Genomic DNA, 10,251 nt, shown 5'->3' with positions numbered 1-10,251 from the left:
TACAGTTAACCCCTGCGCCATCAGGGAGGCCCCAAGAGCTGGGTAGTTCTGACTCAGGGTCTCACGAGATTGAAGTCGAGTGCCCGTCAGGCCACGGCCCCGTGGAAGCCCGTCTGTAAGGCAGCATGTACAGAGGCAAGGCAAGTCAGCGTTCACAGGAGGCCTCAGTTTCCCTCAGCCTCTCCATGGGGCTGCTTGAGGGACCTCACAATATGGTACCTAGCTCTGCTCAGAGTGAGTGATCTGGTTCCCCTCTGAGGTGAGTTCTGGTTCATCAGGCAAAAAGGCTGGAGCAATTCTTTGTAAATGATAACTTTCGTCTCGCTGTTTCTCTCACCCACTTTCTTTGTTGATTCACATAACAGCCTAAAGCCCCACCATCATCAGGCATTTCTTTAAGCACAGAGTATTCCATCTCAGTGGGTCTCATTAGTGGGGCCTCTGCTATAATTAGCCCCATCTCCCTGTGGGTGTGTGGCTTTGACCCTCCATGATTACATGGTTACTGTAATTGCCTCATTTGTAGGCGCAGGTATGCAGTCTTCCTTGCCCCTCATATCTTTTCTCAACAGCAGAGACCCTCTGACTCTTCTAAGCTCTCCACTTACCTCTGCCTCTGTGGGAATGAGCTCGAGGTGCTGACAGAAACAAGGCTCACTTCCGCACGGGCCGAGGGGCAGACGCCCTTGCTTGTCTGAACACTCCCACCTCTTCCTCTGCTTTGCCACATCCACGTCCAACGTGAAGTTCAGGTATGTCTTTCCGAAACCTGGAAATGGAGCGCAGCCCTTCCAGATGAGGCCGGGGTGGCCACCCCCAGACAGAGCCCCCCCACCTGCCTGAGCTTCTGTGTAAGCACCTCCCAGACGCTGTCCCTACAGCAGGACTCCTGAGTTTCTTTGTCATTTCAAAAGTACTTTTCTCAGCGTACCCTGGCACTGAGCTAGGGTCCTTTAGAACCACCTCACACACACACACACACACACACACCAACCTGCAAAACTGAAGCAGCACATTCCACAGGGCTCCATCACTCTTCCCAAAAATAAAGGAAGGATCCGGAAGGAGGTTGGGAGGAGGAAGAAGAATAGAAGGGACAGAGAGAGAAGCTATCGGGTAAAACCACAGGATCATAGAGCCGGAAGCAGCTTGTAAATGGCTTGGGTCCCTTATATAAAGTAGCCAGGGCCCAGAGAGTGAAAGACACCTGCCCAGGGCCACACAGCAGCTCAGTGGCTGCTAGCCAGGCTCTAGGCCTGGCTCCATCCCTGAAACTGTCATGCCTGTCATTTTCTGCCTCCAGACGTGATCCATGTGGTGAGGCCAACTTCCTGGGAAGGTGCTTTCTGACCCGTAGGGACAGGGAGAGAGGTGCTCCAGGATTGCTACTGAGATTGAATTTAGGGGGCTATTTCTGAGGGATTCTCCTGGAGGGAACTCTTGATTAGCAGTGAATACCTGGGCTGGGGACACCACCCCCACTCTGCCCTAGGGAAGGATTCCCATTCAGTGGCAGGCAAGGGCCGGGAGGAGAGGCCAGGCATCGGCAGAGGACCTAATGCCGCTGGGGACCAGGAGACATAGAGAGGAGGTGTCACCCTCCACAGTGTGACATCCTTAGGTGGCCACCACGGAAGGGTGGCCAGGGAGGTGAAGCTACAAGAGACTGAGGGAAGCAGCAGCAGAAGGAAAAACAGAGAGAAGGTGTCACCCTCCACAGTGTGACATCCTTAGGTTGCCACCACGGAAGGGTGGCCAGGGAGGTGAAGCTACAAGAGACTGAGGGAAGCAGCAGCAGAAGGAAAAACAGAGAGACGGAGGAGGGAGACTGGAGGCGGCACATGGAGCAGAGAGACATGAAGAAACTGTGCTTGTTCTCGGCTGTGGACTTGCACCAGGAACTTGGGGGACTTGGAAGGAGACATCGGAAACAGACGTGGGTGAGAGCCCCGTGGGGAGGCTGACAACGCAGCCTTTGTCTTGCCTGGCCCCTCGGCCCCTTTCCTGTGGGTCCCCACCAGGAGCTTTCTTAGACTTTGGGGCTCAATGGCCCTGCGTTGGGCCACCCGTGTTTGGCTGGGCATCTACACACAGAGGACGGGTGACTTTGGGTGTTTCTTGGGGAAACTATTTTAATTACTTTTCTTTCTCTTCTCTTCATGACACACGCTACTGCAGACTGATTATATTAAAGTTCCTTTCTGTTGAAGGTCTTAGGCCCTAGAGTATGTTTTGTCTTGCTGTGTCAGATGGCAGAAACTGTTTAGAGCATGTGGGTTTGTGGTCTGGGGTGTCCCTCACTGTGTCCTGTAAAAGAGGAAGAGAAGACAAAGAAAGTCAGAGAGTGGGAGGGAGGGCGCTTCTCAGGAGCCCTCCACAGCAATGCGGTGGATAGAGGTGGAGAAATGGCTGCCTTTTTGGGGTCTTCTTTCAGAAACTCAACACTTCACCCCTGGGGAACGGATCTGGTGCCCCTCTGCCCAGCATCCCAGCAGAGTCAGATGAACCCCTTAGGGTATGGGCTTAACAGCCGATCACTGCTTTCTGGGACAGCTCACATGAAACACATCTCACATGAAGCAGACCCGGACATCAAAGGAGCCAAGCTCTGGCAGGACTTGATGCGCCAGCCCCCCCCCCCCAACTCACGGCTCCCAGCTCTCTCTTTCTGCCCCTACTGAGCTACTGAGGCCACGAGGAACAGCCACGCGCAGGGGCCTACCTGACTCGGCAGCTGTGGTTGCTTCAAAACACAAGTTCACAGTCACGTTGCCATTGAAGCCGATGGGCAGTGCCTTGGGCATGAAGGTCATGGACGGCCTCAGGAAAACCACGGGTCTTGAGCTAACAAGACGGCAAAAAGGACCACGAGAGTGACCAGAGGATGCTGGGTCAATGCTTGCCTGATTTACTCACTCGGTGGCTATTTATTGACCACCTCTCAAAGGGCAAATGTTGTTCTGAGTCATCAAGACACAGCAGGGAAAGAGAAAAGAGACAAGTCCTTGCTCTACTGGGAAAACAGACACCAATCAAACCAGAGGAAAAGGAAAATACTCCGTACGGGTAATGCTGTGATAAACATAAATTAATATAAGGTAACAGGAGCGGGGTTACTTAGGGTAACCTCCCTGATAAGGAGCCATGTAAGCTGAGATTCCTTAAGAAGAAAGAGCCAGCTATGAGATCGAGGTGAACTGCACTCTGGGAAGACAGCACAGGGGGCCCAAATGGCCTGCGGTAGGAGGGAGCTGGGCTTGCCCGAGGAACTCAGAGGTCGGCAAGGCCGAACACGATTGGTAAGTGAGGCAGTAACAGGCAGTGAGAATGGCGCGGGGGGGGGGGGGTGGGGGGCAGGGCCAGGCCACGGAGAGGGTAGGCCACGAGAAGGAATTTGAGTTTCCCTCTAAGTGGAAGACCCATGGAGGGGGTTCAGGCCGCAGCAGGAAGGGACCACACTGGGCTCTGTGTGGAGAACAGAGCGTGGCCCCCGGGAGGAAGGCCGCAGCGGCCACCCAGGCCAGAGGCCACGGGGGCCCGTGTTAGGAAGCATTTTGAAGGCAGAGGCAACAGAGACTTGTGATGGGACAATAGAGGAAGAAAAACGATGAACCAAGGACAACGCCTGTGTTTTCCCCTCACAAATGGCACCGCTTGCTGAGCTGGGGAGCTGGGCAGTGACAGGTGGAGGGGAGTGAGGGGCGGGTGGTAAGAGGTAACTTAGCGGTGCTTGTGAGCCATAGCCAAGAGGGGTGTCGCGTCGACAGCCAGGGGTGCACCTTGGTGGGGAGCATGGTGCCGACAGGTGCTCCGTCAGCTTACTTATAGCCGCAGACAACGTGAACATTCCCTTGGGGGACGAGCCAGCAGCTCTGAAATGCATACGTGCAATAGCCACGCAGCACTGCACGCATGCTGTGCATCTGTCCTCTCAACGGACCCTCACAACTCTGAGGGAGGCACTGTTATTCCACTGATGCATGAGAAAATTGGGACTTGAAATTTATGACTGCCAAGACACACCAGTGAGTGAAGGCTTAGCTCAAACCCAAATGGGCCCTGGGCGTGAGGCCCTTGGACAGGGCCCCTGGGTGGCAGGGCAGGGCTGAGGGCAGAGCAGACCCCTACCGCAGCACAGTCGCCCGGCCCAGAGTGCCCACGGTGATGTCAGCAAGGCCGTCGCCGGTGATGTCTAAGCCCCCGTCCAGGGACACCCCGAAGTGATGAAGCCTTATAGACAAGGTCGAGGCTCTGATCCTCTGTGCGGGAGAAACACAAGACACCGGAGAAGAAAGGGGAGTCTTTTCAGTTTTGTTCCAATCAACAGCTCAGTCATGGTCCTGACCCCTAAGGAGTCCCCAACCTAGAAGCCACCTCCAAAGACAAGGGCAAGGTTCCCCAGGGAAGTGGCGTTTGAACGGAGCCTCCCTGGGGAAGGCCTATAGGCTTGATCTATGGACATGAGGGAAGGGGGGGGCAGTTGAAGGCACAGCCAGGGGTCAATGGGGGACAGGGGGGGGTGGTCAGGAGGAGGAGGAGGAGCCAGGAGGTCTGATGTGGGGCTGGGTGTGGAGGGTGGGTGTGTCCGATCAGAATTACACTTTAGAGACACTTCTTAAGACCGTGAGTGGAGATGGGGAGCTGAGGTGGAGATGGAGGAGAGGAAGCGGCTGTTGATAGGATCATCAGGACGAGAAGGCTGGAGCCTGGCAGGCCAGGTGTCTGGGAACCCCAGGTTCTGCTGTGAGTGAAGGGCTGGGAGCAGCAGGTCTGGGAGGAAGAGGGGGTGAGAGTGAGATGCCTGGGACCACCAGGTGAGCTGCTCAGGAGGCAGCTGAAACGGGGCTGAAGCTTAGGAGCGAGCCTGTAGCTATAGGCAGGTGAGGGCCCATGAAGCACTTGGCCTTGGAGCCCTGGGGCGGGGCAGGTAGGGGTTGGGGTTGGGAATCAGGAGCCAGAGAAGGGGCAGAAAGGAAGGACGGGCCTGTGTCAGGTGCAGGGTCAGGAGCGCCAGTGAAGGAGGGACACTAGGTCAGTGCAATCCAGGGATATTGCCAGACCTCTCCTTCCACCTGAAGGGTGCAGGTGAGACTGGCCTAGAAACTCCCACAGCCTGAGTGACTCTCTCCTTCACGGACACGCCCAACCCCTCCCCGGCATTTAGCACTGGGGCTCAGCTCATTACACCTGGACGTCAGAGCCCCAAAGTAGAGGCAGGAGAGAGCCCTATAGTCACCTGTGAGGGACTGGAGGCGAAACCACTCCGGCGGCCATTGTAGATGTACACACTGCCGAAGTTGCTGTCGTCTTCTGTCACAAAGCCCTCCAGGGGGGCCCCGATGGCCACATCTGTGAGCTTATCCTGATTGACATCCCCCACTGTCGCCATGGCAAAGCCAAATCGGGCATTAGCGAACCCAGAGTCCCCACTCAGTGTGTGTGCCAAGGAGAAGGAACCATTCTGTAAAGCAAAGGGACAGATCAGCCCGGGAGATGGGTGCTGAGTATCTACCTGCCCCATTGCCGCCCCGGAGGTATGTTCACTGGACTTGCTGGTTCTGACTCTCCAGCAGGGAGTCTGTCTTGGAAAAGGCAAAGGACCGCCCCACGGTCACACTGGGAGCCAGTGGTCAAGCTGGAGTCTCCTGCCTTGTAGTTCAGGACCCAAATCCTGCCTCCCTCTGCTCCCACAATTAGGGTTATTGGATGGGTGACTGGAAGACCTGCACCTTTGTCTGGGCTCTCCCATACACTGCCCAGGTAAACTCGAGCAGGTCTCAACATCACCGAGCCTCGACCTCATTGGTAAGATGGAGCTGTAAAAATCTGCCAACTGGGCAACCTCCCTAGTGGCGCAGTGGGTTAAAGTACAGTACTATGAAGCTGGCCGCAGCTGCTTCAATATGAGTTCCATCCCCTGCCAGGGAGCTGACCCACATGGCACGGCAGACCTCTCCTGACCCATCTACTGCTCCCCTCAGCAGTGTATTTCAACAGATCCACTTGTTCTGCTCCCTACTCTGTCTCTATTGAATCCTTTCACTCCCTGTACCTCTCTGGCCTGTACCCCAATTCTTTACATATGAATAAATAAAACTTGTAAAAAAATCTGTCAACTGGGAGACTTCCCAGTGACTGCAGGAAATGAGTAAGGTCATAGACAACCTGTGCTTTCTTGATTGCGCAGCTCTGTGGAGCGTCATCATCATCAACATGAGAGGATGGGGTGAGGACAATGAGGAGGACAATGAGAAAGTGGGGTGGAGAGGGGGTGGACAGCTGTCTGCCTGCACCACACACCCTGAGCACCTCCCCAACATAAGTAGCCTTAGCCCCAAGACTGACAAAGATGGAGATTCTCCCACCTCATTCAGACGATACACATAGACTCTGCCTTCATCTCCATGGATGTGGTAAAATGGAGCCGCTACGAGCAAGAAGTCCGTGGTCTCATCCATGTCGATGTCCACAGGGCACAGCTCAGAGCCAAAATAGGATCCCATCTACAGCCCAGGAGGAACTCAGCTTACAGGCAGTGCTGGGGAGCCCGCCCCCACCCCTCAGCAACGCTAAGTCCCTGCTCCTGGAATGCCACATGTGGGCCTCCTCAGGCCACGTGCCCCAGAGAACTCAGGAGGCTGAGTGAGCAGCCCCATTTCCCTCAAGGGGGAAAGGCAGCTGGCCACCAGACCACAGCGGGGCTCAGCCGCTCTGCCCAGGCTAGCTCCCACCCCACTGTGCGCCCCAGAGCCGTGCCTTTTCCTCTGGGGCCCCCAAATTCCTCAGCTGTAACAGTGCAGGCTGGGGGCCTCCCCCCGCAGGTACCTGCTCTCCTTTCAGAACCGGCATGAAGTTGGTCTCTTCGCCTTCGCTCTGGAGCTCAAACACAGCCCCCCTCTGCTTGTATCGAGGAGCTCCCGCCACGTAGGACACGCTGCAGGCCTTGTGCAGTACCGCCACATCGTAGCCTGTGGGGTGGGTGCTCCCGCTAGGCCACTCCTCTGGCCCATCTTCCCAGCCAGGCTTGATAGGGCCCCCTGCCCCAAACTAGGAAAGACTCTTCCATTCTTTTTAAAGTCAGCGTCAGTGAGTACCGACCGCCCATCGTCGGCAGCCACACACATGTGCCCCAGCACAGATGTGACCTACACACTCTACCAGACATAAGGCTTCACTCAGAACCCACTCAGCTCACACACATCACCACCCACATGCATCATGGTGCTACATATAAGGGCCCAGGGGTGAAGGGTCACCCCGCTATTAGCAAAGGCAAGGCTCTGCCTCCCTGGGCTACTGCCCAGGGCCACGCCACTCTTCCAGTATAGGGCAGACCGTTTTCACCTAGGAGGCCCTGATTCTCAGCCTCGGGGCGCCTAACCAGCCCTCATGCCTCAGGCCATGTGACCAATCAAGACACCCCCTGCCCAGGAAGCCCAGTGCAGCTGAACATGCAGCCCGTGTGCCCGTCTCGGCCCTGCCCTCACCCAGGTAGCTGTAAGGCGCCGCCCTGGCCTCGGCCACCGTCTGGTTCAGGAATTGGCCCTGCTGGCTGTGCATATCGTAGAGGAATGCGCCCCCTGACCAGTCAAAGGCTCCCACGGCGCCCAGCAGCACCTTCCTCTGCAGAGAAGCAGGGAGGCTCTCTGAGCAGGAGGACTTGGGCCAGCTACTGTGGCCACAGGCCTACTGACCAGCCCAGCGAGCCTTGTTGGGGGAAGAGGGTGTTCAGCGGCCCCTGGCCTGCCAGAGGTGCAGAGGAAGGCAAGATGGCTGCTGCCAGCCTGGAACCCTGCACATCTGCCAGGGAACCTTTCTCTAGTCCCCACGACCCACAGAGCAGAAAGTCAACCAGGCCCAGAGGCGGAGCATGTTAAAAGGCACGATGCACAGGCCCACCTGTGATGGACAGAGGTGTCCACGGTGCGTCACGGAGCTCAAGGGCAGTCCTCGAGGCACATCCCTGCCCCCAGGGAACAGAGCCTCCTCCGGGGAGAAGCTCACAGCGTGGGCAGCCCTCCGGCCAGAGCCCTCCTTACTAGTCAGGCCTGGGCACCCAGAGCAAAGCACCTCTGGTCATTTTCCTGTCTATGCGCAAGCAGAAATGGCCCTCATATAACTTCTTCCCACGCATTATCTCCGGTGGGCAGAGCCCCTCCCGGAAGCTGAGGGTCCCTAGGTCCCTGGGTGTGGTTGGGGTTCCCCTTCCCCCCACCCCCTGATCCCCGGAGAGCCTGCCTGGTGCGGAATGAGGCCACGTACCTCACTCAGGATCCGGGCGCTGAAGCCAGTCTGTGCCAGCTGGTAGTGGAGGGCTTCTCCCACCGTGCCTGGAAGCCAAGGCCACGAGACACATGTGTGGGTGAGGTGTGGGGAGAAGCCAGCCAGTCAGGGCCCAATGGCCTCGCCCCAGGGAGCCCTGTTGGGCTTAAAGGGACAAGCCCCAAGCTGAGAGCAGCCCCCATCCTGCCTCAGCAACACGATGCAGTGGCTGGAGCTCACGCCCTGACCTGGGCCCCCCTTCCCTCATCTGTGAGCTCCTAGGAGCACAGGCATATGCCGTCATCCATTCTCCAGCATGTGCTCCGTTCATCAGGGCTTCACGGAATTTGTGGGGAGGAAGGAGGGCTGGGGGTACTGTTGCCTCTGCAGACATGCAAGAGCTGAGGCTGAGAGGAGCAACAGTGGTTGCCTAGAGCGCCATGTGGAGGGAGCATAGAGGTCGGCCTCAGGCCTGCCCAGTGCCGAGGGCCCCACAGAGAGGCCAGGCCAGCCGGAGCCCTCACCTTCCGTACGGAGGATGTTCTGTTGCAGTTTGCCCAGCAGCCCGTCCAGCGCCTTGTAGTCCGTCACCTTGAAGGCATGGGTGTCATCGGGGTCTGAGGCGATCAGATTCAGCTCCTGGGCAGCCTTACTTTTGTTAAATGCTTCCCCGACCTGCACAGACCCCGTGTCAGTGAGTCGGTACAGGCTGGTTCCAGGCACACATCAACAGGTGTTTTACAACAATCTACAGGTGTCTACCTGAGCGCCAAGGGCCTTCTCATGCCTGCACACCTTGCCCAGCTGCCTGCAGTGCCTCCCACCCCCTGCCCCTGCCCCTGGGCAGCTATCTGCCTGTCCTCCAAAGCAAGATCAGCTCTCCAGGAACCTTCCCCAGTGTTTCCTGTGGGTGCCCCAGGGAGTCCAATGTCCCCCTCCCCCCATCTCTGCTGGGCCAGGGAGCTGTGACCACATTGGGAAAAGAGCCCTGGAGCCCTGGAACCCCCTTGGTGGGAAGAGTCAGGGGAGGGAGTGGGGTTCCACATGGGACTGGGAGGAAGAAGTTGGTGTTTGTGAATAGAGCAGGGCTGGAGTAACTGCTTAAGGAGGCCCCCAGTTCCTTTTCACCCCAAACTGCACAGGGTCAGGGAGTGTCCGGGCCCTGGGCTCTTACCCCGATAGCAAATCGTTCAACTCCTTCCATCTTCGGGGAGTTGATGACAGTTGTGAGGTTGAGGGGGTCTTGGAAAATGTCTCCATCAGTGATCACCACCATGACCTTAGATGCCTTCTCTTTAGAACCACGTTTTGTTGTGAAGATGTTGTCTCTAGCAGGGGAAAGAAAATAAAGAACTTTGCCAGAGAGACGGCTGAGCTCTAGGGAGCACTCATTCACTGACTTGTTAGAATTGGAGGATTAAGGTGCTGTCCCAGGGAATAAAGGCACAAAGGGGTGGTGGTGCCCTTCTCGGGCAGACAGGGGAGGGGGCAGGTGCTCTTTCCCTTCACATGCTCCCAATAGAAAGTGCAGGACAGGGCCCTCCCTGGTGGTGTAACATTTTAGGACCCAGCACTGCAAGCTGGCCACAGATGCTTCAGTGTGAATTCAATCCCCGGTCCCAGAGGTGACCACATGGCGCGGCAGACCTCTCCTGTCTCGCCCGCTGCTCCCCTCAGCAGTGTACTCCGTCGATCTGCCTTTTCAGCACCCCACTCTGTCTCTGGTGAATCCTCTCACCACCCCTGCACCTCTGGCCTGTACCCCAGTTCTGTATGCATAAATAAATCTTTAAAAAAAAGTGCAGGCAGCAATCCCACTCCTAGGTGTCTCCCCAAAAGACACAAAAACACTGATTCAGAAAGATACCTGCACCCCCATGTTGATTGCTGCTTTATTTACAACTGGAAAGATATGGAAACAGCCCAAAGATTAAAAAACTGTGATACATACACACAATGGAATATTACTCAGCAACCAAAAAAAAAAAA

The 10,251-nt window shown here is 56.5% G+C and overlaps 1 protein-coding gene across 1 annotated transcript in view; it reads right to left on the bottom strand.

Annotated features, from left to right (window-relative positions):
- ITGAE (integrin, alpha E (antigen CD103, human mucosal lymphocyte antigen 1; alpha polypeptide)) overlaps positions 1-10,251 on the bottom strand; it is a 55,165-nt gene that overhangs the window by 22,000 nt on the left and 22,914 nt on the right. Inside the window, exons 9-19 of the mRNA XM_012726094.1 lie at positions 9,437-9,590; positions 8,787-8,937; positions 8,263-8,330; positions 7,488-7,623; positions 6,826-6,968; positions 6,366-6,503; positions 5,550-5,552; positions 5,237-5,461; positions 4,129-4,259; positions 2,723-2,844; positions 609-769 (exon numbers count right to left, since the gene is read on the bottom strand). Of these exons, the coding sequence (XP_012581548.1) occupies positions 609-769; positions 2,723-2,844; positions 4,129-4,259; positions 5,237-5,461; positions 5,550-5,552; positions 6,366-6,503; positions 6,826-6,968; positions 7,488-7,623; positions 8,263-8,330; positions 8,787-8,937; positions 9,437-9,590 (1,432 nt within the window). The remainder of the gene's footprint in view (positions 1-608; positions 770-2,722; positions 2,845-4,128; positions 4,260-5,236; positions 5,462-5,549; positions 5,553-6,365; positions 6,504-6,825; positions 6,969-7,487; positions 7,624-8,262; positions 8,331-8,786; positions 8,938-9,436; positions 9,591-10,251) is intronic.

This window comes from Condylura cristata, unplaced genomic scaffold, assembly GCF_000260355.1.
Source record: "Condylura cristata isolate star-nosed mole 26May11 unplaced genomic scaffold, ConCri1.0 scaffold00017, whole genome shotgun sequence".
NCBI classification, from domain to species: domain Eukaryota; kingdom Metazoa; phylum Chordata; class Mammalia; order Eulipotyphla; family Talpidae; genus Condylura; species Condylura cristata.
The sequence above is the reverse complement of the archived record's forward strand: the minus strand, read 5'-3'. Positions and strand labels throughout refer to the sequence as shown.